The sequence below is a fragment of the Primulina eburnea genome, chromosome 10 (genome assembly GCF_022965805.1).
Source record: "Primulina eburnea isolate SZY01 chromosome 10, ASM2296580v1, whole genome shotgun sequence".
Lineage (NCBI taxonomy): Eukaryota > Viridiplantae > Streptophyta > Magnoliopsida > Lamiales > Gesneriaceae > Primulina > Primulina eburnea.
The window spans coordinates 1,287,439-1,315,341 of record NC_133110.1 but is presented as its reverse complement, the minus strand read 5'-3'; the positions used below and the strand labels follow the sequence as shown (position 1 = coordinate 1,315,341).

Here is a 27,903-nt window from a genome sequence, read left to right as displayed (position 1 = left end):
TCCAAAAAGGACACTTGCCTGCTTTTTACAGGTACCGGCGTGGGGTCGAGATGTACCAATCCAATTGTAAAAGATACCAATCTATTCAATAATCTTTCCCATGTGAGAATCTGAACACATTGGTCTCCCTATCTAATTAACTCACTACCAAAAATTGCACTTCATACCATACCACACCCCACGATATAACAAAACTTAATAGGGTGGGATTTGGGGGCCAGTGAGATCTTGTAGGAAAATAATTATAAGATCTATTGAGATTCCATATTTACTCTCCCATTTACCCAAAAAATTTATGAAATTATGGTGTGAGTGTAACTGGAATTGCCCAGATAGTAAGAAAGATATATCATGTCCGAAAGTGGGCAAAACTTTGGTCAGTTCTTGTTGGATGCAGCAGCAGAATTAGTCAATAATCAAACATCAACTCCTTTTATGGACAAAAACAGTTCCTTTTTTTTTTTTTTTTCCCTTTTTGACCTTTAGGTTGTTAATGATCACAATAATCATTGAGACAACGATACTCACAAGCTAATCATTTGTCGATGAAATGGTTTGCTGATGGTGTGTGACAATGATCCAACCTGTGGAACATGTAAACCACACCAGCAACAAACCATGATGCTGGTTTCTCCATGTTTCAAGGGATAGTTTCGCGTTTTCTTTCGGGGTTATGTTAAAGGTCGATCAAATCTAATATATCGAACAACGTAAAAAAAATAAAAATACATTTGATTTCTTACGGTTATTAGATGAATTTTAGTTCTACGGATAACATCGAATAAATCCAATTCGGGCATCTTTTCATTGTTGTTGATCCTTTTCAGGCATCCTAGGAATGAGGAAGACTTTGGCATGAATTGATTCCAATGAACAAGGCATGTAGAATAAAACGCGAGTGACAATTTAACTGAATCAAAACAGAGTTTTTGAGAAAATTAATATAAGATTTTTTTTGATTCATTTGGTATCGCCCAGTTCAATCCTCTTGTGATTTCAATCATTATTACATGAAAAGTGCGAGGTTTTAATTATGAAATTGGGATAAATTTCGAAAGATTTAACGAAGGCATGCATTGGAGAAAGAGAGGGAAATTTAGTTCTCACGTGCCTATCATGTGTAAAATTCGCAACTTTTTGTTGTTGTTTAAAATCCAGTATTGATATTAATTTCAAGATTTGTTAATAACATAAAATATTAAAAATTTTAGATTGTTTTTTTTTAACCACTCGAAAATCTTTCCTCGAACAAATTCCTTGGATTCACCCATTATTTTATATAATTAATTATTAAATTAATATGAACATTTATTAAAATAGATATAATATAACAAATATATTTACTATTTAAATATTATTATAAAAAATATTTATATCATTTTAAATAGTAATTAAATGCGTATAACAACATCTATTGTGATATCTATCTGTCAATTATTTACAGCAAGTAATTAAAAATAAACTATTTAGTTTGTCATTTATTGTGATATCTTTCGTCAATTATTGTGATATATCATTTTGTCAATTATTTAGTTTAAGTAATTAAAATAAACTAAAAATTAAATATGTACTTGTACGTGCCAGAGTTCACGTACAGCAAGGAAACAACATTAAAATCTTACATTCCATCAGAGTTACATACATATTTTTACACAAATCTGAGTATGTAATAAAAAAAATTACAGACATCTTCAAGAAGCCACAACATGAGCAGCAGCAAGCCAAATTCGTCGACATTCAAAGTCACCGAGTGAGGTGATCGATCTCTCTGGAGACGAAGCTTCTGAAACATACATAATCTCGAGACCATGTACTTTATTGAATTGATTAATTCAACGAAATCAACAAAATTCAGAAACGAAATTATATATAGTTTATGCTTTGATCTGGATTAGCGTTGCATCACCTGGAAGAAATGGGGTTCAGATTTCTAGCGAAGCCACTGAAAGCGCCGTAGCTCTTGGAACTGAGCCCGAGGCAGCCCAGAAGACCCTGTCTGTACGGCAGAAACGTCCTTTTCTTCAGCTCCTCCGCCTGAGCTCGGTTTGCTGTGTAGTGCAGCTCGTGGGCCGACGGGGGGACCCGCCGCTTCCACACGCCGTTGGTGGGTTTCACGGCAGCTGGGACTTTTCTTCCTTTCTTCAACTCGCTTTCGCCTTTTTTCTCATCGCGGGAGGAGGAGGGAGATAACGCTGGGGAAGACGGCGGTATCTTCCGATCCTTCGCCGCGGAGAATGATATCGCGGACCAGAATCTCTCCTTGTTGTTCTCTCTTCCCTCGCTTTTGCTCCTGTGTAGAAAATCCTTCAAAAACATCCACTTCTTCGAGTTTCTTCCGGATGACGACGAACGCGACGAGGATGCAGAGCATGACGGCGTGGTTTCTGTCGAGGGTTCTTCTCTTTCATTTCCATTCTGATCTTGACGTGGGGGCTTGGTGTTCAAACTAGGCCACACGCATGGTGTCTTTCGTAAAGGCGACATGGATCTGGCTTTGCGGTGATGCGAGTGCTTCGCGCCGCGCATCCTCAGATCCCTGCCTCGTACAGTCGTTGCTTCTTCAGCATACTTACTGTCCAGATCTGCGAACGGGACAACCATTTCCTGCGACATCAGCAAGTGAGACGACAATGTGATGGGTCGGATCTGACCATTACAGAACAGCTCATCCGCCGAAATCATCGACCCGTTTCCCCCGGACCCATTTGGAGAAAGCCTCGAAGAAAACTCGAACTCGAACGAATCCGGATCGGAAGACATGAAAACCGGCTCATAACCAGATGAAAAGGCTTTAGTTTTCTCACTGGACAGAAGGAAATGCATAGGGCTAGCCGGGGCACTGAAGAAGTAGCCTAAGGAACCATTTCCTGGACTAGAAGGTGCGCTGACAAAAGGGGTAGAGCAAGCGCTGTCAATATCCTCACTGAGTCGCGGCGGCTCCGAGGCGGAGGGAATGCCGGTTGAAGTCTGCATTATTGGAGAGAGAACTGGGGAGTGAGTAGGAGAAGGAAATAGGAGAAGGAAGGAGTGCGTTGCAATTATTGTACGCAGTTGCAGAGCTCTATGAGCGAGGAGGTCGTCTGCCTTTTACTGCTCTTGTTTAAGCTTGTAACTGTATTCCCTTGCCACGTGATGTATGCTATTTTTTAGGAAAGTGTCAGTCAGTAATTTATTTATTTATTAATTTTCATTATAAAATCCCAAATTTCCTTTTAAAATATTATTGTATCATAAAATAATATTTGTGAGTCCATGTTTATTGAATAAGTCTATTGTGAAAAGGTTTCACGAATCTTTATGTGTGAGACAGATTAATTTTTACCGATATTCACAATAAAAAGTAATATTCTTAGCATAAAAAATAATACTTTTTCATGAATGACTCAAATAAGAGATCCATCTCACAAAATACGATCCGTGAGACCGTCTCACACAAGTTTTTATCTATTTATTTTGATTTATACAAAAACTCTCGGTGAGACTAATTTTTTATATATTTGATTAATGAAAAATATATTTTTATAAATATTTATTTGTACATTATAATGTTATTTTATCACGATTTCTTAACAATTGATAAAAACAACAAATAATATACAAAAACAAATCTTTGAAATATATATATAGCTAAAAGTATTGGCCTGGGGTTGGATTTTGCAATAGCCATTAGCCCTGAACGATGATACCCATTAATCACAAAGCCTGTTAAGGACCGGCCCATTAGCCCAGTAGCCCATTAAATGAGAAGAGTATTGGGAAAAAATAATGTAGGGGTTTAGCCGTTTAGACTTAACGGACAGCGCAGCAGAAAGCAAGAAACCTCGAGTTCCTATAAAAACGGAAGTGGTGAGTGCATTACACACGAATTTCTCTTCCCGCTCACAAACACCTGCAGAACAAGTACCCGAAGAGAAGAAAAATCGTGAATACGATGAAGTATGTTCTGGTAACAGGCGGCGTGGTGAGCGGCCTGGGCAAAGGCGTCACCGCCAGCAGCATCGGCGTTGTGTTGAAGGCTTGTGGCCTTCGTGTCACCTCTATTAAAATTGGTATGTAATGAACCTTTATCTATTGTAAATTAACAGTTTTTTAATGATTGTTTCTACTTTTTATATGTTTGATTTCGGATAGGAAAAAAGCGATTCCTCGATTATAAAATGTTTTTTTTGTTTTATTTGGAGTCGGGTACATACAAAATTTGATCGTCTGGCTTAGTTTTTGGTTTTGTGTTATGGCAGATCCTTATTTAAATACGGATGCTGGTACAATGTCTCCATTTGAGCACGGCGAGGTCTTTGTTCTTGATGACGGTGGAGAGGTGGCAATCCTGGACAACCCCTTTTGTTCTCGATATGTTTATCTGCAACAGCTTTTGCATGTGCTATTCTTGTTGTTTTGAACGATCTTGATGTCAGATAATTGTTTTGCAATATCCGCAATCACCTAAACTATCGTGTGCAACTATGCTTTTCAAATGTATAAAATTGGTAATCTTTATGAATTTATTGTTCATATTAGTAAAGTACTTCGAAAAAATTTATGTGAATCAAAGCGTGAATAAACAATACCAAGTTTGAGAAAGAGCAACTGTACACTATAGTAGTTTATGTGCAACCGTATATTCAACCAGCTTTTTTTAGAACACCAGAACAATTATTCTATTAAAATTAATTAATTTTTATTTCAACTTTTTGAATTTTTTTACCTTGTAATATTCTGTCGAGAATTCAAATATTCATTGAAATTTAGTGCTTGGTGCTTTATATCTACTCGTCAATCTTTAATTATTTTAGTTTTAACAAATGTCTGTGAATTTTGTTTCCTCTGCCAGATGTTTGAATCACAATGTCGATTGGTAGAACAACATTGTTTCTATATCCTGCTTGTGTTTATGCAAGGGCATTCCAGAATCCCGTTGTTTAAAATTGCTCTCTAATGTTCCATTACATGGACAAATATTCTCTGCAATCAATCGTGGGAATTATGTTCTATCTTTCTTATTCACTTTAAGCTTTGTTTATCACTTTATCCCAACAACTCAAGACTGACCAATCCATTTTTCTGACTTTATGGATATATTTTTTGTTCTTTTGTTATTATTATGTGAGGTTCAGGTTCACTTTCTTTGTTTTATGATTAGGTATTTAAACTTGCATTTTTCTCTGGATGCTTATGCAAACATTTTGCGGTGTTACAGACATTTTGTGACCTTTTACACTCTTTTTGAGCTTTAAAGCTATTATCTCAGTCTCTTTTACGATTGTTTAATAGGTAGATCTGGATTTAGGTAATTATGAACGTTTTTTAGATGTGACTCTGACGAGGGACAACAATATCACAACAGGAAAGATATTTCAGGTACTTGTGACCGTACTTGACCTTATGGTGGTGTTGATTTTTGTTTCTTTCCTAACCCAGATGTGTTGTTTTTCCCATTGGCAGTCTGTCCTTGAAAAGGAGAGGAAAGGTGATTATCTTGGAAAGACTGTACAGGTTGTGACTTAAATTCTGGATATTATTTAATTTAAGTAAGATAGCAGAGAAGAAAAAGGAAACCTATTGTCCGTTTATTTGTTTGAAATCAGGTAGTCCCTCACATCACTGATGCAATTAAGAATTGGATTGAATCAGTATCTGTTATCCCTGTGGATGGAAAAGATGGCCCTGCGGATGTTTGCGTTATAGAATTGGGAGGAACAGTAGGTAAAGTTTGCTGGATGAAAGACACTCCACGAGGCTTGCTTGACACTTCTCTTTGAGCCTCATTCATTAGGAAATTTGTTTTTGTTCAGGTGATATTGAGTCAATGCCATTTATTGAAGCTCTGCGACAGTTGTTCTTCTCAGTCGGTAAGGATTCAATATTTGCTGCTAAAAAAGCGAGATACACAGTTCCTATAATACTTGAATCATCCTCAGATCTCATTCTCTCCTTTTCTTCTGTGGTATATATTGTCCTTTCGTGCAAAATTGTATCGTCTTTGAAACTGTTGTAGATGTCTTAGAAGTGGTGCTTTGTCATATGGAACTGCATTGTCTCTCAGAGGTTTAGTCATTTGGATCAATTGAAGTGTTTCATTTGTCATCAACACATTTCTTCTCCCATTGTTATTGTATCCCTAATGTTGCTCTTTTATTTTTTTTGCTTTAGGAAAAGATAATTTTTGTCTGGTTCATGTGAGTCTTATACCTGTTATTGGCGTTGTTGGCGAGCAAGTAATACCCTCTTCTCTTTTGTAAATTTGCTACAGCTTTAGTCTGTGCTTTAGTTTTATGTTTAGAAAGTCGAAGTCCTTATTCATCCGCATATCTGCAGAAAACAAAGCCCACTCAGCACAGTGTGCGAGAATTGAGAGCATTGGGCTTGACACCCCATTTTTTGGCTTGTCGTTCTACCCAGGTAGGTAGTTCATTGGTAGCAACATGTAGTTGCAATTTTGTCTGCTTTGAACTCGATTTATATGTTGGATTCGTTTAATTCATGTGATTATTTTCAGTTGTGATGTTAGTTTTGTTTGATAGAGCTGTGCTGTAACGTTTAAGCTATTTTCTTTTTTATCCTGGTAGAATTGTGTAAACATAAATTAATTTGCATTAATCTTTAATATTGTTTCCTGGTTATGACCTCTCCTGTGTATTATTCAATGCTCTTCAATTTTTTCCCATAAAACTTTATAAGGATATTTTGAAACTCTATTGCTCTTTAAGTTGCACACATTTAGATATTGGTCAGCTGCCATGGTTATGCATGTGAAAAACTTAAAATTGGGATCTCTACTGTTGCAGCCGTTGTTGGAAAGCACGAAGCAGAAACTGTCCCAGTTTTGTCATGTCCCTGTAAGAAGTTATTTTGTAATGCGTGTTTTGGATTTTATTAATCGTCTTTCTGCTACTTATAGTTTTCTTACAGTTTGATTATATTTCAGGTTGCCAATATTCTCAATATACATGATGTGCCGAACATTTGGCACATACCTCTTCTTCTTCGGGTTGGTAATCATTATCTCAAGGCGTGAGTATTATTATAGTCTTGGCTATTTGAGGTGTTCATTCTTAAACATCTGATTCTTACTTTTTTACCAGAACCAAAATGCACATGATGCCATCCTCAAACATCTGGAATTACGAAGGTGAATTCTTATTTGAACGTTTTTTATCTTCTATTCTTACTTTCTCTGTGCTTTTGTTAGATCATAGTATTTAATTTCTCCGAGCACATGTTTTTTGGGGTTCTCTCATATATGATTATGATCTGTAGAATATTGATAATTATTTGAGTAACAGCATTGTTCTCCTGGCTACATGTAATTTTTCAGTGTTGCCAACTTTCCCAATTTACAAGAATGGACCAAACGAGCTGAAATCTTTGACAACCTAACAAACTCCGTTAGTAACAAACACCTGATTGCTGCTTTTGACTGATTTCTTTTTTATGTTGGCTGATGAATGTCTGAATCTGCAGGTTAGAATTGCAATGGTGGGGAAGTATGTTGGGATGACAGATTCATATTTATCTGTTGTTAAGGTGAGATAATATAAATTTTTATATTTTCTATATTCAGCCGATGTTTAATATGGCGATACACCAGTGGCAGTGGATATCATCTTACATTTGGGGGTATTTTATGGTGACTTATATGTTATACAGTGGTAAAAGATATGTATTGGCTTTCTGTGTTCAAGTGTTTAGCTTTGTTTGAGATCCCATGGTTTTTTGTATACTCTTGTATACTCCATGTTATATTCCGGAATGAATAATGAATAATCGTCTGGTTTATAAGAATGAGAACAATCTTTTGCTTTATTTCAGGCCCTTCTCCATGCCTGCATTGCATGTTCGTTGAGACCAGCTATTGATTGGATTGCGGCTTCGGATCTTGAGGATGACAGCGCAGAATCGGTAAAGATGTCAAACAGTTGCACGACAGGATTCTCAATTTTTAGCTCGAAATCTGTGTTTTCAGCTCTTTTTTTCCATTACAGTCACCGGAAGCTTATGCAGCTGCTTGGAGAACTCTTAGGGTATGGTCATATTCTGATTTCGAATAATATGTTTATTTTGCTTCTCTTTTAGAGCACTGACTTACAAGCTGTGAAGTGAATTTTGTTGTGCACATCTTTCCCGTTTTATAAAATTTTCTTTTTGGAAGACAATTTAAAGCTGTGCTGGAATGCATTATTATTTCTATAATTCAAAATTGTATCTATGTTACTATAGACATTGCGATACCTTATGGAGTATAGTGTACGCTGTTTGGATCACCATGGTGTATGGATTCTGCTGAGAGTGTAGAATGGAGTATAATTTATACCAGTTTAATCACCATGAATATTGATCACCATATTACATCATTATGCTTATCCTATAATTTTTTATATGTGATAATATGTTGTGTAAAGAGCCATGGACAGGCCGCTCACAACGAGGCCATTTTCTGGACCATAAGTATTTAGTCCCATTCCTAATGCAATTTTGAAATCAACTTCATCCATGTGAAAATTCAATCTTATGACTAAATTTTCCATGTATTATCTGCCATGACATCTATTTTGTTTTCACTTTAATGTAATGTTTGTTTTATAATTCACATGACGGTTTTTGGTTTTTAATCTACTTGCAAATTATTCTAATCCTAAGCCAACCAATTTTTTAGAATGCTGCATGTGTCTTGGTTCCTGGTGGGTTTGGAGATCGTGGGGTGAATGGAATGATCTTGGCTGCCAAATATGCGAGAGAGAATAGAGTTCCATATCTTGGGATTTGTTTAGGACTGCAGATTTCTGTGATTGAGATAGCGAGAAATGTAAGTTTGTTCCTCAAACCATATATTGGTTTTTACATGTTAACAATGGAGCCTCTATGTCCTTATACACCTTTGCAGGTTTTGGGATTAGAAAGCGCAGACAGCGAAGAGTTTGATGATAAGACACCCCACCCTGTGGTGATTTTCATGCCAGAGGTAAAATTGTAAAGAGATTCTTCTAGAAATGTTCTCTCAATCGATTTATGACATTTTCTTCTGTAATTGTCTTCAGGGTTCAAAAACACACATGGGGAGCACAATGAGACTTGGTAGCCGTAGAACATTATTCCAAACTCCAGACTGCATAACATCAAAGCTGTAAGAGCTAAAGCCATATCACTCTGATAAATTGTGTAGCCTTTTAGCTGTGATGTTTGCCTAGAAGAGTCCGAGCTCAGAGTGATTAAATATTAGTTGAATTAATGGTGGTAGCAAATACGTAAATGCTGTCAATCTCACAAAAGTATTATGGTTTTTGTAAGAACTGTGAGTTGCTGTGTGCACAAAGTACATTGACCCCGAGCTTTTGAATTTTGATTGTTAAGTAGTACAATAATTATAAATGTAGATAAGTTTGATGAAGCTTTATGTGGTGGTTGGTGGTGCTTTTTATTTTGCTATATCTTGAGGATCATACAAGTTGATCTTTCTATTCTCCTGATTCAGATATCAGTACATGGAAAGCACAGCTACTGGAGTGTTCAAGAGAATGCTCATATCTATTAGAAACATTTTGATTGCTGTATAACCATTCTTTTTTAAACTTTCTAATGGTATTTGCTTTCCTCCAGCTACCATAATTCAGAGTATGTGGATGAGCGGCATCGGCACAGATATGAGGTTAATTGATGATAAAATTTGGAGAATTAAATTATTTGACTGACATATTTTACTTAAATGCTTATCGTATTGATCGGTACAGGTGAATCCAGAGATGGTCGGTATTTTGGAAGAATCTGGCTTGAAATTCGTGGGGAGAGACGAAACTGGGAAGCGAATGGAGGTCAGTTTCTTGCAAAATGCCTATCGTTCTATTATTTTCTCTTGCGATTTAGCTGTTCGGATTAGTTAGTTACTTAGTTCCATTTATCGAGCACTTTTGAGTTGAATTTTTTCTAAATTCCAGTTTATCATTTCCTAAATACCTTTTCTGATTTTCTTTAGTTTGCACCCCTGATATCAAAGTTTCCTTGGATTTATAATTTTTATTTTGCTTTCCATCGATTTATTTCTGCAGATTATGGAGTTTTCAGACCATCCATTTTACGTGGGGGTTCAGTTCCATCCAGAATTCAAGTCAAGGCCAGGGAGGCCCTCGGCTGTATTCTTAGGTATATCAGTGGCCAATACTCGATGTCTTGTAAAGTGTTTAATAGACCTGATGTAAAGTAATGTCTGGTTGTTGGTTACGTTGTTTTAGGAACTTTGATAGTCGTAGTTTAATGTCTTGAGATTAATTTAGTCCAACTCTCACCCACACGAGTTGATGTTCAAAAACTTTTTCTGGTGGTTTAAGTGATCACCAATACACGATGCTTCCTATATTGAGTATATGTTACCATACATTTTAAATAAAATTATTATCTCCATCTAGTTCTTGAATTGACCAATATATTTTTTAATGTGCCAAGGTGCTTGATCAGACACTTACTATATTCTACTTGCAATTGACATTTTATAGGTTTTGTCTTGGCGGCAGTCGGACAGCTGCAAACTTATCTTGAAAATCCTCAGAATGGAAGCTTGTAGAGTGACCCTTTTCCAGCACAGATGAGGTACGTAATTATTATTGGAAGAATTTAATTTGTAAGGTGACTCATCTATTTTCCTAAGTTTAAGGCTCCACTTGCCAGGTCTTTGTATGGATCCTTTTTTTCTTTGGAACTCTTTGGATTTTGGTTAGCATATTTATTTGAATAATTTGATATTTATTATGATTTCATCTTTTACGATACCAAGTCATCCACGCTCGTGTCCATTTTGCATTGGATATTGTATTATTTGTGCTTAACTAGAAGCAATCCTTTGTCGTCAAATTATGATTCTTTTCGTACAAACTCTTAAGAAGATTTGGTTAAGTCTAATATAATTGTGAACTTATTGAGCTCAGGCTTGAACATTAAGCCTGACAAAAATATGAGCCAACTTCGAGTTTTGATTGGCTTGGCCCATTTAAAGCTCGACTCTATCAATCATAACATTTTATCGAAAATGGTATTAAAGAAGAATTTGATTTTCCTTTTTCTGACAAGTATATATAAATATATTCAGAAATTACTCTATTTTTAATTACATTGAATGAATTTCTAATCTGACTAATTTAAGTTGTTTGAACGTGCCAGTTTTCACGAAATAAAAGCATGCTCAAATGAAAGTTTTCTTAGATTGAATCTTATAAGTGATAATTAGATAGCTATTTGACGAATATCGTGGAGTTGAAACTTATATCCAGCTTTATTTGTCTCTAGAACTTTATGACCGACAGGAGGATAAAGACGATGTGATTTTGTGTGACTTGTAATTTTATACATGGACATCGAACATAATCTTATTTGGGCAGTCTGAAATCAGCTCCAAGTTCGGGATCATTCTGCGAATCAAGTATATATGGGTTGTGTGTGTATGAGTCTCATTGAGTGTATGCTGCGACTATTTGTGGGTGCAGGAAATCAGGCCAACTCGACGAGTCGGGGTTGAGCTCATGGGAATTTTTGTAGCAGATATGTGCATTCAAGAGGAAGTGACATAATGATGTTGGCTATCTTATACTGTTTTTTAATCGTCGTATTTTCTGACTGAAATTAGTTTGATAATTATGCTCGAGTTTGGGTAAACATTTCTTGTATTACTAACAATACCTGTTAGTTGTGGAGATATATTGCCAGGTTTTGTTACTTTTGAGACGGATTGCAGTCGCAGTAAAAAATGTTGAAAACATGGATAATAGACACGGCGAGTGATCCGACTTTTGGTATTCGTTTTGTTTGATGATCAAATAATATCTTCCATTGAAGGTATTGGTTTGTAAGTTTATTTTTGAATATGTAATAATAAAACTGATGTACACAATTATTTAGAAGCACCTAATTTTATCAAGGTGCTTGTGGAGTCCGTCGTACTGGGTTTTGCATTAATAGTGATTAATGTTAATTTTTAATATTTCTATTACAATTACTAATGTCATATGATTAAAGAAAATATCCATCGGGTATCATTGTACTAGAAATAAAGTAAAAAATACAATCAATCAAGCTGACCCAAGAGTGAGATTATAGTACGAGGAGGTCTAATGGTACAGCAAATATGAGGGAGGGCAAAAATAAAAACAAAAACTGTCCCTGGATTTAGCCATTGTGCTTCCAAAGTAGAACTTGGCTTGTCAAAGACAGTACTTCAGTAACCATGGCTGATCTGAGAGCACTTATTCTTGATCCAACCAGCCCCATTTCTGATAGAAGCCATCGCTCTACCTGCAATACCATACCTTTTATACTTGGCTATCCGGTTCCGCCGCATGGAGTCCTGGTCTCGAAATCTCCAAGGCTTCGGCGCTGCCGTAGCATCCAACTGATCATTCGGCTCAGTATCCGCCGGAAAGTGCGGTGGCGAATCGGAGGATGGCCGAGACCAACTCCTCGTGTAAACCTGGTGACTACCCTTATTATTGTTGATTCCACAAACTATTTGTAGCTTTTTCTCAGTGTCGACACCTGGAAAACTTGGTCTGCTTCCGTCTTTCATTATATATACGGAGGGGAAAATCGACGCTACACCCTAAGGCCAGGTACGGATTTTCCGGCGTGTTCAGAACTGATAACAAAGCAGTTGACATATATCGTTAGGTGATCATTTTTATGCATGTGGGTGATTAAAAAAATATATCGGCAAGAGATTTGAACTATTAGTTTAACTATTTCAATATGATACAATACATGCAAAAGAACAGGTCCATGCCTAATTTAGTCTGAAAAATATTGGGAGAGAATCAAATTGCACACTTGGTCAGCGTATTTACCTTTTCAAACCAAAATGTATTGCAAATGGGCACTAAACTTATGTATTTGAAAAGTAAATACATTATATTTTAGAGTTGCCAAGTCTATAATACAATCAATACCTCAGATAACATATTGAATGAATTTTAAATTTATTGATTTCAAATTCGTTGATTTGTTTGGATGAACAAAATTCAAGTGGATTTCAAATTCAATCTGATATCAAGTTATGCATTTACAACATCAGTTAGGACGAAAACGATAAAATGTGATTATGATTTTACATGGATTTTGAAATTTTAAGGATCAAGAATTCCAATTCCACTTTTCATGTTTGGTTGAAATTTGGGGGAAAATAAGTCAAATTTCATCATTTATGGCTTTATCAATCAAGGGATTCATAATTAGAGCATGAGAAAAAAAAAGTATAATAAGTATGATGAGTAGGTATTTTGTGAGAGGATCCCACGAATCTTTATATATGACACGGGTCAACCCTACCGATATTCACAATAAAAAGTAATACTCTAACCATAAAAATTAATATTTTTTCATAGATGATCCAAATAAAATATCCGTCTCATAAAATACGATCCGTGAGAACGTCTCACACAAGTTTTTGCTAAGTATGATAACATCGAATAAATAGACAATTGTGGAGCTTCACTTGGATTCATTCAAGAATACATTTCCTTAATTACCATAACAAGAATGTCAAACCTATATTTTATAAATATTACTTGCTATATTATAAACCTTGTCACCCCATATTTACGTGATTAAAAATCAAATCTTACTTGATTTTAGCATATAACTATCCAAATTTTTAGTAAATCAAATCTTTAGATTTAGTTCCTCGAAAAAAAATTAGTTAGATTTTAGCAAAGTTTAGAACTATTTCATTTAGCAAATCTCGATATCTCGATACTTTTTATTCATGATCTTCATTGTAAAAATGTAGACAACTTTCAGGAGTAGCATAACATATATTTTCATTCTATATTGAAGAAATTTTTTTAAAATCCTTTTAATTTGTGTTGTAATTAGTATTTTAGATATCCTATACCAAGAATGTTATATTCACCAAAATTTTTTTGATGAGAACGTCTCACAAGTCAATTTTGTGGACATATATTCTATTTGAGGCACTCATGAAAAAATATTATTTTTTATGTCAAAATATTACTTATTATTGTAAATATAGACAAAATTGATCGTGCCATGAAACCATCTCACGAGAGATCTGCTAATAGTTTTATTTTTAGAACTAATTTAATTGTAAATGTTTACTTATATTTAATTTGTGTATTTGAATCTTAACACACACTCACCCCGAAAATCGGGGCACAAAATATTAAAATTAATCATAATTTTATTATTTATTGACATTTATTTGATTAATATTCATTATGGATATGGATTGTAATTGATTAATTATATGTGTGTTTTTTTTCATATCAAATTTCATGAAAACAATATTTCATGAAAACAATATGGCCGGCCCATAAACAAACATTTATTAGGCCCAGTAACTTTATGATGCGGCAATTTACGCGGCCATCACCCAGATCGGACGGCTAAAATTGAGGCATGTGTGCACACGCTAAGACCTTTCAGTCAAAGGCGCACGATAGCTCCCCCACTCCAAACATGATTATCATCCTCCATGGATGCGCACTGTACCTCTGACAGATCTTCCCCGCCCTTCTAATTTTCTTAAATTTCCTCCATTTTGAAAATTCAGGGGCTTCTGCTAGTTGCTCCAATCTCAAGGTAACTTCAAATCTGGTTAGTATCTCTTCATCTTTTCCAACTCTGCCAACCCCCGCGAGTTCAATTTTTTCCAGCGATAATTGTTTGATTCGAGGTGCATTGATGCTCGTTTTGAATCAGATTTTTGTCGCTAAAACACATTACCGATGCACATTTCTTGTTAATTTCCTTCAACGGTGTTGATTCTTAACTTTTCTGCTGTTTTGATTTGATTTCCAGATGTTCCGATCGAACAGGTGTATGATGAGTTTTTCGAGGATTATTCGACATGGAGAAGCATCTGGAGATCCTAAGATGCTCACGGCTCACAAATTTTAGCTGGTATTAGAGAACTTTGGCATTATTCATTTATAACGTAATCTTGCAAGTGGTTGATTTATTCGAAATGCTACAGTCGCATACAACGAGAAGAAATTTGTGTATCCATGATAACCGAGAAGTTTGCCATGTACTTTGTTGGTGGTGATTTATTTGTGTGGTTCTTTTCATTGAATTCCTTATACGTACAGCATTGTCCTTGCTGGGATCATCAGTGCGGGATACTGGCAAAATTTCATTGTATGTCTGTTTCAGTTGTTTTGTTCACCTTTTTATCTCTGTCTCTGTGTTCTTGTACTGTATTTGAATTATATGTGAATGTTTTCTTTTTGCTTGTCATACTCCTTTGCATTTTTACTGGAACATCTTCAGTATGAGCTTCAATATCATTTTGATTAATATTCATACAGCCTTGCATTTCCAGGTATTGATTAGTCTTGGTAGAATAAAATGCCCGAGCAAACAAATATAATTAAGGAAACTTCTGAAAATGGATCAGAGTCATCTCCAGACGATAATGGCACTATAGAGGAAATGCCAGAAGACACTATTTTGTCACAACAAACATCTGTAAACCTATTACCATTCATTGGACAGAGATTTGTATCTCAGGATGCTGCATATGAATTTTATAGTAGTTTTGCTAAACAATGTGGTTTTTCGATTAGACGCCACCGGACACGTGGTAAAGATGGTGTAGGCAGGGGAATTACCCGAAGGGATTTTACCTGCCACCGTGGTGGTTACCCACAGATAAAGCCAACTGCAGATTTGAAGCTACAGAGGAATAGGAAATCGTCACGATGTGGATGCCAAGCATATATGAGGATCGTTAAAAGGGCTGATTTTGATGTCCCCGAATGGCGTGTCACTGGTTTTAGTAATATTCACAACCATGAACTTTTGAAGTTCAATGAGATGCAGCTACTTCCCCTCTATTGCAAGATGACTGCTGATGATAAGAGTCGTATTTGCATGTATGCAAAGGCTGGAATGTCAGTGCGACAGATGCTCAGGTTAATGGAGCTAGAAAAAGGTATTAAGCTAGGGTGTTTACCTTTCTCTGAGATTGATGTTCGAAATTTGCTGCAGTCATTTAGAAACGTGGACCAGGATAATGACCCGATTGATCTTCTCACAATGTGCAAGATGAAGAAAGACAGGGACTCAAATTTCAAATACAACTATAAAATTGATGCCAATCACAGGCTAGAGCACATTGCATGGTCATATTCTTCATCCATTAAATTGTATGAGGTTTTTGGAGATGTTGTGGTTTTAGATACAACCCATCGTGTGGATGCTTATGACATGCTTCTTGGGATTTGGATTGGAGTGGATAATCATGGAACATATCGTTTATTTGGCTGCACGCTTCTTCGAGATGAAAATGCACAGTCATTCTCCTGGGGACTGAAGGTAAGTTTTTTTGCATTTTCATTAATTGCGAATGGAAGCTCTGAATTTTTTGAGGAAATCCTTTCCCATTTCCATTATTTTGGCTGTGTTGCAGGCATTCTTGGATTTCATGAATGGAAAAGCTCCTGTGACAATTTTGACTGATCAAAACACTTGGCTTAAACAAGCACTTGCTATGGAAATGTCAGCTACCAAACAATGCTTTTCCATTTGGCATATCACTTCTAAGTTTTCTGATTGGTTTTCAGTTGTGCTTGGATCTCAATATGATAACTGGAAATCTGAATTCCACCAGCTTTATAATCTACATGAAGTTCAGGAATTTGAGGTCGGATGGAGAGAGATGATGGATACATATGGACTGCATGGAAACAAGCATATTGTCAGCTTGTATGCACTTCGTGCATACTGGGCATTACCTTTTTTAAGATCATATTTTTTCGCTGGAATGTCAAGTACATTCAAGTCAGAGATGATAAACTCCTATATCCAACGATTTCTAAGCGCACAATCTGCACCAGATAATTTTGTAGAGCAGGTGACCTCCTCTTTTCTTGCTTAATGTATGGATCCATAAGTATAAATTACTAATTCATTATTTTCCACAGGTGGCCTTGGTGTTAGACGCTAGAGATCAAATCGGTTCTAAATCAAAGATCCAACCGAAAGTACCACAAGTGTATCTCAAAACAGGGTCTCCAATCGAGTCACATGTTGCTACCATCCTTACACCATATGCCTTCTGCAAACTACAGGAGGAACTAGTATCAGCACCACAATATGCAACTATGTTGGTGGATCAAAGTTATTTCATTGTGAGACACCATACAGAGGTTGATGGAGGGTGCAAGGTACTATGGGTTCCACATGACGAGTTCATAAGCTGTACATGTCGACATTATGAGTTTTCAGGTATCCTCTGTAGGCATGTTCTTCGTGTTCTATCAACCAGCAATTGCTTCCGCATTCCAGATCAGTATCTACCTCTACGATGGCGTCACTCATCATCTACTGAATCTGCCCCCAGTTCTTCGACCAAGGCACAGTTGCTGCAGTCGATGATTTCGTCACTAATTTCAGAATCAATCAAGACAGAAGATCGTCTTGATGATGCTTGTGCTCATATAAGTTTGGTTCTGGCCCGGGTTAAACAGTTTCCAGCTGCAGCAGATGGTGATGATGACATTGCATATAACAGCCCATCCGATTCCCTAATTCTTGCTGAAGTTGAAGATTCTGATAGTATCTCTCAAAGTTTCAATGGGAATTCTTGTGAGTCTCTAGCTTTTGCTGGGTGGAAAGAGAGAAAATCGAGAGATGAACTGGATATGTACATAAAGAGAAGGCGTTTCCCCGCCCCTTGTGGTGGACAATATGGGCATGTAGTCGGGAATTGCCCCATTTTGGGAAATGACGATTTAAATGGGGATGGGCCAGGATTTATGTAGGTTCTGTGTCGACATTGAGGTTGGACAAGAATGTACTGAAATCTGGTTGTCCAACATCTATACTGTAATAGCTTTCGAAACACAGCAGCTGGTGGTGGCTGGAAATTATCGTTGTTGTGCTCGAAGGAAGAACGTAAAGTTTTTTTCTTTAAAAATGTAGCTGCATTCGTGTGAAATTATATATAATTACAACATTTAATTTAATGAATGGATCACGCATTTACATTTTATGATGCTAGAACTTTTGTCGTAAAATAAAATTCGTTGGGATACATTAAAGAGATTAATTGGAGCATCCTGGTGCATCGTACAAGTTTTCTGCAGTTGAGACTTGGCAGGTGTTAGGAACCCTTCCAAGTCTCTGGGGATGGCTCGGGTTAAGTGTGTTAGGAACCCTTCCAAGTCTCTGGGGAGGCTCGGGTTAAGTGCAAAATGGTGTTCCCACGATGGATTTGTTCTTCCATAGGTAGCCAAGTCTTATTTAGTTGGGCAAAGGATTACATGCTAGTGATCAACCTTGGTGTTTGGGGAAAAATTACGAGTTTCCGGAAGAGGGTTCGCGGGTTAGAAAAGATGGGGATGATAATTTTGTAGCCGAGTTTTGGTTGGCAGATGCACTATTTCTCAATGCTCTTAATAGCATTTTTAACATACACCCTTTAAAATCCCGAAAATCCGAGGCCATTTATCATGGGAACATCATGAATGATGCAGAGTGAGTAAAAGATGCAGGGATTTCAGAGTACATCATACACAAATACCTATCGTATGTGTCCAAATGTAATTCCAATTGAAATTCCAACTCCTGAATTCTTTGCTGCTAAACCTACACAGATACAGGTGGTTTACACGAACGAAACATGAAGAACAACGTTCTCCATATATTTACAAGGGACCACGTGACACAGACAGACAACCTATGTGGAAGAGGCTCGAATTGATGCCTGAAGAAACTATATTGCAGCTGCAACCGACTATTTCATGTGAAGAATCAATTGATACGCTCAGCTGAACGTAAGACCCTTTCGGAAATTTTCTTGATTTCTGCCATTCAATCTGTACAAAGACTAAGCTAGAGGACTGGATCCATAATACCATCCATCGTTAATAAAGTAGCACCAGATCAAAAACATTAAAGTTTTACATAAATGCGTTTCCAGTGGAGGAAACCAGCAACAGCACCCCAGAATAAGATCTCAAGAACGACAAAGACTAATGTACCCCACTTATTTGAATGGAACAGTGTTTGCAACACCCTTTCAGAGAAGTCAACCTACAAGACATGAAAAAACTAGCTGGTAGCAAAACAGAGGCACAAAAACCAAAACAAATCAAGTACCAGGTTTGTTCACACCCCAAAACAGAGGCACAAAAACCAAAACAAATCAAGTACCAGGTTTGTTTCGGGTGAACGCCAGTAAAATCCTTGCAGAGCGGCTGGAAAAATGTCGCATGCAGCCAGAGCATAGATGATCAGAGCATTCAGTCCCATCCACTGGAATATTACAGTTGGCTTGTTGATACCTTTGCAGTCAACCTGCACCAATAGTTAGAAATGAATGGGACACAAAAATAATAAGACATGCAACAATTATGTGATAACTAGATGAATTGCTTTCAAATCATAAACTCACAATAAAGTAAATAACAGAGAAAAGAAAGCCAGAGGCTGCTGCTGTGATGAACATATAGCTTAATGTGTACAGAGGTTTAGAAAAAGGAACACCTGAAAACATCAAGAATACCAGTCCTGAGTACGCGGAACATTATAGGAGAAATAAACGTAAAACCATCCCTGAAAATGCAACATACCGAGAAACCATACAAAAAAACCAGAGATCAGGAGGAGGAGGGATGATATTGACCATATGATTATCCTCTGCATCTGTCCCTGTTAAATTTAAGATGGACAAAATAAGAAATAAAGTAAATCACAAACTCAGCCAATCAGAAGTGCATGTTACCTTAAAATGGACAATAATATGCCCATAATGCAGTCCAACAAAACATGTAATGGCAGCCATCAAAGAGCTGTGCATAGAGTAACAGTAAGTTCTTTAGATGCAGAGTCAGAGAAAAAAAAGAAGTTCATTTTCAACTCAAAATGGAAAGAACAGCACAAATTTTGTAAAATGGAACTCCCTGATAAACTTGCAGCTAAAAAGGTAATAGAAAAGAGTCCAAATGGATGTTCAGCTAATTTACTGATAAACTTGCAGCTAAAAACTGAAATAAAAAGCTAATTAAACTCAAATGAACCCTGTTTTTAAGCCTTGGATCTCTTGCCCAAAACAACACTTATGATGGATATTCTGATTTTGTCTGAAGATGATATCAACCTGGAAAGTGACAAAAGTATACAACTTACCTTAAAATGCCCTCAGGATCAAATGGAGCCGAGCACCAGGCAGGTGAATTAGGTGGCAGAGGACCATAATCTGGAGAGTTGACACTGCATTCCTGTTGAAAAGTAGATACATACAAACACTATTATTATAATATTAAGAGGTGAAAAACTTGGAGACATTCCACAACAGTAAAGGAAATTCAAATGGAAAAGAAGCATGTCACGACCTTTGTTCTTCTATAAACAGGACGTTGATAAAGATGATGTTCACCAAGAAGAATTCGATCAATCAAGCCAACTGCATTGCAAGGAGGTTCAAGACTGCCCCTTAATCCACAATGAACCTAAGAAAAGAAGGGTAATAGCTGTAATAATATTGTAAACAACCTAGAAAAATAAATTGGAGTGATGAAGTTAGAAGGAAAGACACGTGCAGATAGGACAAAATATAGAGATGAAAAATGAAACAACTTAATCTTGTAGGGGATGCCCAATAATTATGGACTTGGAAAAACACATATCTTGGACAGAACCACACATGAAGCACAAAAATCCAAGTGAGTCTTCAGATTATCATTGGCAGTAAGTTTTAAATCGCATATTTTCTTCAGAAACTGTTTTTCAGCATGTTAACTTGTCACGGTATTCACTGCTCTAAAGAATGAGGTACTAAAGCCCTCCTTCGGATTAAAGTGGGGTAAAATTCCTACTATGTTTTATGAAACAAAAACAAAAAAATCCCCAAACATATTAATCTAAAACAAAATCACAATTTTTGACTTACAATTGAAGTGTTAGCTCCAGGTGATGTCAGTAAGTTGATGCTGTGTCCTGACATATCAAAGGTCCAGTTTGGAACATAAAGGCCATACAACAAAACCATGTATAACAAGCCTAATAAAATGGCAGCCCCCCTGCATATTAGAAATGAGCAGATAGGAACAAACACGAGAAACTGAAAAGGGAAAAACTACACATCTAATTACTTTCTCCACATATGACATGCAAGAGGTTAGCCTGCATCACACAGCTGAGGAAAAGAAAGTGCTTAAAAGCATCCTAGTTTATTTTCTTCTTATAGTGAAGCTAACAGATACAAGTCCTTACTCATTACTTGAACAACCAAGAGTACTACGGCAGAAATCCCTATTAATTGCAAAGTACTATTATAAATTAACACAATGTGATGATCAAAATAGAAATTTGAATCACGGACCAGCGGTCATGAAGAGCCAAACCTCATTGACACATCCTGGTTTTCTAATTCTACGGGAAAATAGCCGAGGTCCCGAGATTACATCACAGGAGACAAATGCTTGATTACCTAGGTAACATATTTTTTCCTTAATTGGATAATCGGATTCCAGTTAATAAATTAAAAGTTAGAGAGAAAAATTGAATTTCCAATTCAAGTAAGTTCACTTGCTAAATCATCTTGATTTTCTTATACTACCGAAATGATTGATGTCCATGCTTCTAGAGAGCACTCTATTGCTTCCAAATTTTTATCTTACATACAATCTCATCTCAGAAATTTACATTGTTTCAAGTCATTACCAATAATCATATTATCAACTTACCAATAATCATATCATCAACTCACGCACCAGCGTTGTTAACAAACATGAACATATACTCACATCTGGAAAGAGTATCTCTCCATAAATGCTACTGTTGAATCGACCACAGTATTCTTAACTAGCCAGATCTCCAGAATTGAAGCTAACAGATATCCAATGGCAATTCTCTGCAAAAGAAAAAGGTTTTGAATGTTTGTTCAAAGGAACCATCAGCAAAAAAAAAACATAAACTCAAATTTTCCACAACTGTCCCTCTGAGCCAGTTTATCTGGAGGCCAGTCTATATAAGGAAGCCTCTAAAGATTGTCAACCACATTTTCCTTTTAATCATGTATGACCATAACATCATCACATGGCAAAAATGCAAGTTGTATTACCTGCAGCACTCCCATCATGCGTATTTTCTCCACATCAACCCCATAAGTTAGATGGCTGCGTCCATGAAAATACCCACCTAGGCACAATATTAAGTTTATGAGTAGGTGGTGTTAAAATAATCAAAACTGAGGACTCGCCCATTGATAAATACATCTCATCTCCATCAAAGAAGAAAAAGAGAATGCATCAGTGGCTAATTTCACAGTCCAATTATGCTAGACCCCACTTGCCGAATCAAGCAACTCATTGTTTCATCCACTTCAATCAGAGACTATACAATTTTAACAAAAAAATGCTAAAATCGATTTTGTGACCTTGAAGAATCACTCCTAGCAGAAAGAGCCATACAGTCCGTATAATCACTTTCTTCGTGGCTGCTGATCTGTTTGTTACTTTCTGCATAACAAAACAAAAAATATTAACGAATTAGCACCTCAATTCATGCAAGATGCACAGTCTCCACCAAAAACTAATAGACCAAACTCCACTTTATAAAGTTCACAGACATCAGAAACAAGAAGCCATTTTTTACTCTCCATACCTTGAACACGAGACTCACAGAAACACCAACTACGAAGAGGAAAAATGGCATCACAAAGTCAGCCAGCGTAACTCCGAACCACGGCGCGTGATTTATAGATGGAAACGCTTTTCCAGCATCGTCAACTAAAATCATCAGCTGTATACAAAAAAAACATCGTAAAGATAAACAACCAAAAAAAGGAAAAGAAAAGAACGGCTAATCATAAAAAGAACATAAATTTCTCCAGGAATTTTGAAATCATCAAATATCTAGATTCAACGGAGGCGTACAGCGACGGTGAGGCCTCGAAAAACATCGAGAGAGACGAGACGTTGTTTTGAATCAGCCGAATTACTTGGTGGCAGCTCCTCCACAGGTAGTGTAGTAGAATAATAATCCGTCCGGTCGTGCTGGAGTAGCGGCAGGCGATGATCATCGCCGCCACCATCTGCTACCACCAAAACTGACGTCATGTCTTACAGTTTTCTCCTTTAAATTTTTATTTTATTTAATCTCCTAAAGTCTTTCAAATAAATAATAATGGAAATTTGTCGATGACGATAACAACAAACTATTCAAGTCAACACACTTCAATATGAATACGCTAACCACACTTTATTAATTTCGTATTAATATAAAAACTGAATTTTTATTTTTGTGAATTGAGTTGTTTGAAGCCTGCATGCTGGTTAAGCTGGAATTTTTGAGAAATTTGAATTACCTTGTTCATCAATTTGTGGGTCTTCCGGTGGTTTGGTGGTCTTTGGTTTCGCTAAAATTTTCTAGTATGTAATTGCTTGGAGTTTTTCTGGCTGCCTTGTGTATTTTATTGCTTGTACACTTGCATAGGCAATATACCTAGAAGCTATAGCTATGGTGGAGGAGTATCACCAGGCAAATTCGATAGCAAATTTGGGCAGCATTCGTGATGTTCAGGGTCTTTACCTGGAGCTTGGTTTGAGACACTCACTTCAGGTTGTACTTTGTTCGCACTCTGTTACTCAGTAATTCATCTTTTATGCTGGTTTGCATTGGCCATGTGTTATCCACATAAACAATTAATTGTTTACGGCGTAAGGGTCATAGGTTTTGTTAAACTTGAGTCATATATGCTTCAGCTTATTCTTAGGTTGTCGTTACTCTGTTAAAGTTATATACACATCAAATTATCCAAAATAAGATGTCATTGATGAGTTATAAAATGTTAGGAATCAATAATATAATCTCGTACGGTTAAGTCAGTTTGACCTTTATTTCAGTGATTGTTCGTTGTTTTGATATGGAAGGAGTTGTTTAAGAGATTGAGATATTGTGGTTCATTCCTTGCATTTATTATACTCTCTTTCCATTCGAGATTGAATTTCTTGGTTGCATGGAAACCAGGTTTGACTAAGGAGTTACAAAACTGATGAATTTTAGACCATCAAAATTTCAGGTCTACGAGATTCTTGAACATAGGATGGTTGTTGCAGAAGCTGCTCAAAAGTTTCGGCTTCCTCTTATCTCCAAAGATGGTGAGATTCACTAGGATGAAGCTGAAAAATGGAGTTTCGTGTCAAGAAGTACATTGGATACAAGTACTAGTGTCACAATAAGCTCAAGCACAAATTCAACTAACTTTACAAATCTCTCTAACATTGGGGCTGGGGCTGCAAATAATTCTTTATCTGTCGGGACAACTGATGCATTAGAATCCGAAGTTTGTGGTGTTCCAAATAGATTCCTCGGAATAACGCCAGCCTATTTATGGCAAACACAACATCAACAGACGCCGATATCGATGGTATGACACCTCTTATAAATATAGTTTTGACTAATATCTTTTGGACTACTTTTGATGCTGGTCAAAAGTGCTTCAATGTTTTGATAGTTTTTATTATGTTACAAAAATGCAGAATGCTTTAATTTTCTGAAAATGTAGGGCATTGCAGAGTACCAGGTGTTGCTTGCCTGTGAGATTGGAAGTCGGCTTGATGCTAAATGCAATAAGTTAGCAGATGCTGTTGTTATAGATGATATTGGTCAGCCAGAATTTCCAATCCATATAAATCTTGAATTTCATATCATATATGATGCTTGTTGTTTGGTCAGCGTGCCATTATATATGATGCTTACTGCTTGGTCGGTGTGCCATTACATGTGCATGAATAACCATCAATATGTCTATTTGTGTTGACCGCTTTGTGCTATCATTGTGTTGTCAATTGCTTAGAAAGATTTGCTTTACTGCAATGTAAGCTTTGCGATGCTGTCATTTTGGGATTGATTGCAATCATCAATCACGAGTTAAATCTTTATCAAGGATATTGACTGTCCACGTGTATAAGATTATAGCAGTGATTCAACTTCAATTTCTTCTTTGTTTGTCAGATTTGGCTGGTCAGAATTTGACTTCCCGGCTTCCTGAAAGGTATCTCTATTTTGAGCCTCACCGTCCACCCTTCACTTTATTCTTTTCAGATTCTGATGGTATTCTTTATGCTTGCACTAGCATTTTTTAATGATTCGTATGCTTGATTTGTTTGAAGTTGACATGTTTGAGTTTTTAACTCATGCTGGATCGAATTTTTTTCTTTACGGTTTTGAATATACGATGTTACTCATGATTATGCTCGTATATCTTTATAAAATTTGCTTAATCTATCGCTCTTGTATTGTGTATTATTTGAAAACCTGTGTTAGACCTTGGAATCATAATTTGAGGCCTGACTTTCTATTTTATGTGTGTGTGTGTGTGAAGATATCTGGCTATCATATTTTTAAACATATGTGATAGAACCATGTAAACATCATTTAATGTATGTCTACAATTAACTTACTTTCTGCAATCGCTCAAAGATGTGTTTCGAGACACTATCTCTACCTTTCGGTGAAGATTCTTATATCTTTAATTTATGTGTTTCATAGGATGATCTACAAAAGACTTGGCTATGCAAAAGATGTGAGACCATGAGCGCTAAACTAAGGTTTGTATTCCCTGCAGCTGACCTGGTTCTTTATAAACAGAAACGACTATTCTGTAATGATCTTTGGCTGTCTATTTTGTTCTTTCTTACTGTTTACGAAGAGTTCTTGAACACATTCTATTCCTTGAAACCTATACTTCAGAAACCATCCCGGCACTCCATAAAACCAGGTAAACAAATGAAATCTTTTCAAATCAAAATTCAGTTTATTACCTGGTATATTTATCAACTATTGTAATCTTATACACGAAATATTTGGTCGAATCAACGGAGGATGCATCGCTTGCATATAATAAAGCTGTAAGCTTCTTTGCTGCTGTAGCATTCTTGTGCATTTTTTTTTCTGGTTTCACAACTTTTGTGGTGATTATGACTTGGATCTTGAAATGGTGAATGTCATTTAGCTCAACAAACTAGTCAGAACATATTATTTCTGAGATATATGGGTACAGGGAGTTCACATCATTATTTTATGTTGTGGTAAGCCTACTAGTAAGTGGTAGTGATCACGTCCCATCTCCGGCAAGCTCCAGCAATAATGTCAAGCCCAATTTTATAAACTACGAAAAAATCAAGTATATTTTCGAATCTAAAAATAATGCACCTAACATATCAATAACCAAATGCCATACACCACCCTTTCACAGTAGAACTTGTTGGATAAATGAAAATAAAAGAAGGAGAAAAGTGAGGAGTTGTATAGGGAAGTGAGATGTCTCAATGTGGCTTGTCCCACACTGAGACAGTGCGTTGCCCTACTGTGAAATGCGCGCACTGAGACAGTGCGTTGCGTGCGGCAGCGCGCGCTGCACTGTTTCAGACGAACATGTGCGTCCATTGGCTTCTAAACATCCGTTCATGGCTGCGTTTCCACCAAACCTTGTGTCCTTTGCATAGAAGTGTGTCTCCTCGTTGCATCCGGTCTGAAGAAACGTCTCTCTTCAAAGCAACCGGTGATCATCTATAAATAATCCCTCCATCCACATTCAAAGGCTGCTGAAATTTTGCATCTTCTCCTCTCATCTTGCTGCATCTAATTTCGAAAAACACTTGAAAGCTTTTGCATATTTTGTGTTCGCTGATTTCGAGATTTGAAGTGCTGCAAACTCTCGACGTGAAGTCGTTGTATCTTGGGGACGATTGCCTTCGACGTATAGCACTATATACGGGCAATTTCGTCTTGCGGACAAAGGATAATCCTTGCCTCGACTTGATACTTTTGCTGCTGCTGTATTCGTGATTCAAGATCAGATTTCAGATTCGACGAGAAGAGGTAACAACAGAACTTTGCTGTAAGAACACATCTCCTATCAGGAACAAATGGACTAATGCAACACATACACAAGGCAAGAGAACACACATGATATCCCATGGATGAGCCCATCAAGATCTGGCCCAAACCTCCGGCCCATATCTAAGGCCCACAGGTAGCCCACAGGTGAAGGTGACAAGCCCAGGTATTCTCCTATAAATACCAAGTTTGAGCGTATGATATTTCATTCAATATATTGTTTTCAGCAGCACCCTTAGCTGCTCCTCCCATATGTCCTCAATCACTGACTTGAGCGTCGGAGGGGCTACGTCAGGACACCCTCCTGACCCCCTCTTAACGATCTTCTTTGTTATTTCAGGCTCAGGGTAACTTCAAAACCCGCGTCTGGATTAATGACATTTGCTGAGAGCGGATCCTAAATTTTTCATGAGTATCAACACAGATTTACGTTGAAAACTATACATGTTCAAGACTAAAGCTTTAGTTTTATCAATAAAAATCTTCTCAAGTTTATCCGGATACACTGTCCGATAAGGAGGATCGAGAGCCACATATGCCTACCATATTGTCACAATGACAAATATATCATTTTCGAACGAAAGAAAAACTACTGCAACAACTTAACAAGCTCACCGGAACTCCTTCTGCAAGCTTAATACAAGTGTCATATGTTTCGGACGTATGACGGATCGAACGGTATGACCTCGTCTCTTTGATCAATAACTGAAACCAAAACAAACCCGACACACGAGATATGAGTTTACTGTCAGAAAATGGGAATGGAGCCAAATCTAAGAAAGAAAGAACACCAATCATACGAGCAACCATTGCCGCCGCAAATGCCACGGACTGGCCACTACAAATGACTATATCAGTATCGGGATCAACATCAATTCCATGTATTCATTTCATTTTGCGAGCAACGTAGTCACAAATTCCGTGCACGTGCCTTCAGAAATTAACTAAATCTTTTGGAATACTATTAATCGGAAAATGACGGGAAACTGTTTGTTCGTTTGGATGGACATGTACTGGTTGAAGTCAGAACTGATGGCTTATGTAGAGAGGCGCGGGAAAATC

General features: G+C 36.8%; 5 protein-coding genes, 1 long non-coding RNA gene and 1 pseudogene across 10 annotated transcripts; 4 read left to right on the top strand and 3 right to left on the bottom strand.

The window, feature by feature from the left end:
* Positions 1-1,601: 1,601 nt before the first annotated feature.
* LOC140842312 (uncharacterized) lies at positions 1,602-3,130 on the bottom strand. Its single transcript, XM_073210098.1, has 2 exons — positions 1,907-3,130; positions 1,602-1,783 (listed from the first exon to the last, which is right to left on the bottom strand). Exons 1-2 carry the CDS (start codon positions 2,971-2,973, stop codon positions 1,744-1,746), a joined length of 1,107 nt encoding a protein of 368 aa, XP_073066199.1. The 5' UTR covers positions 2,974-3,130; the 3' UTR covers positions 1,602-1,743.
* A 638-nt stretch (positions 3,131-3,768) lies between these two features.
* On the top strand, positions 3,769-11,875 carry LOC140842311 (uncharacterized). Its single transcript, XM_073210096.1, has 23 exons — positions 3,769-4,049; positions 4,239-4,318; positions 5,272-5,358; positions 5,443-5,493; positions 5,586-5,703; positions 5,793-5,849; positions 6,151-6,215; positions 6,316-6,399; positions 6,786-6,836; positions 6,926-6,988; positions 7,083-7,129; positions 7,316-7,385; positions 7,462-7,524; positions 7,810-7,899; positions 7,983-8,021; positions 8,654-8,803; positions 8,882-8,959; positions 9,036-9,121; positions 9,595-9,643; positions 9,726-9,806; positions 10,041-10,134; positions 10,485-10,578; positions 11,469-11,875. Exons 1-22 carry the CDS (start codon positions 3,932-3,934, stop codon positions 10,550-10,552), a joined length of 1,689 nt encoding a protein of 562 aa, XP_073066197.1. The 5' UTR covers positions 3,769-3,931; the 3' UTR covers positions 10,553-10,578; positions 11,469-11,875.
* Positions 11,876-12,196: 321 nt separating this feature from the next.
* LOC140803652 (uncharacterized) lies at positions 12,197-12,544 on the bottom strand. Its single transcript, XM_073159553.1, has one exon. It carries the CDS (start codon positions 12,542-12,544, stop codon positions 12,197-12,199), a length of 348 nt encoding a protein of 115 aa, XP_073015654.1.
* A 1,868-nt stretch (positions 12,545-14,412) lies between these two features.
* Positions 14,413-17,956, top strand: LOC140842309 (protein FAR1-RELATED SEQUENCE 11-like). 5 transcript variants are annotated; one of them, XM_073210092.1, is made up of 5 exons: positions 14,413-14,571; positions 14,791-14,892; positions 15,300-16,308; positions 16,403-16,846; positions 16,917-17,956. In XM_073210092.1, exons 3-5 carry the CDS (start codon positions 15,340-15,342, stop codon positions 17,754-17,756), a joined length of 2,253 nt encoding a protein of 750 aa, XP_073066193.1. In that variant the 5' UTR covers positions 14,413-14,571; positions 14,791-14,892; positions 15,300-15,339; the 3' UTR covers positions 17,757-17,956. The 5 variants fall into 5 exon arrangements, with proteins under 5 accessions (XP_073066193.1, XP_073066194.1, XP_073066195.1 ...); XM_073210093.1 differs by having other exon boundaries at positions 14,413-14,586; positions 15,314-16,308; XM_073210094.1 differs by having other exon boundaries at positions 14,413-14,586.
* Positions 17,957-18,472: 516 nt separating this feature from the next.
* LOC140842306 (uncharacterized) lies at positions 18,473-23,128 on the bottom strand. The gene is made up of 13 exons (XM_073210089.1): positions 22,875-23,128; positions 22,603-22,740; positions 22,376-22,457; positions 22,061-22,137; positions 21,744-21,850; positions 20,888-21,017; positions 20,331-20,447; positions 20,125-20,216; positions 19,721-19,787; positions 19,569-19,647; positions 19,391-19,482; positions 19,150-19,293; positions 18,473-19,029 (listed from the first exon to the last, which is right to left on the bottom strand). Exons 1-13 carry the CDS (start codon positions 23,055-23,057, stop codon positions 18,889-18,891), a joined length of 1,449 nt encoding a protein of 482 aa, XP_073066190.1. The 5' UTR covers positions 23,058-23,128; the 3' UTR covers positions 18,473-18,888.
* Positions 18,965-19,293, top strand: LOC140842308 (uncharacterized). Its single transcript, XR_012120388.1, has 2 exons — positions 18,965-19,098; positions 19,153-19,293. It is a non-coding gene; the product is annotated as an uncharacterized lncRNA (long non-coding RNA).
* Positions 23,129-23,243: 115 nt separating the features above from the next.
* On the top strand, positions 23,244-26,150 carry LOC140842307 (AUGMIN subunit 4-like; annotated as a pseudogene).
* The last annotated feature ends 1,753 nt before the right edge of the window (positions 26,151-27,903 follow it).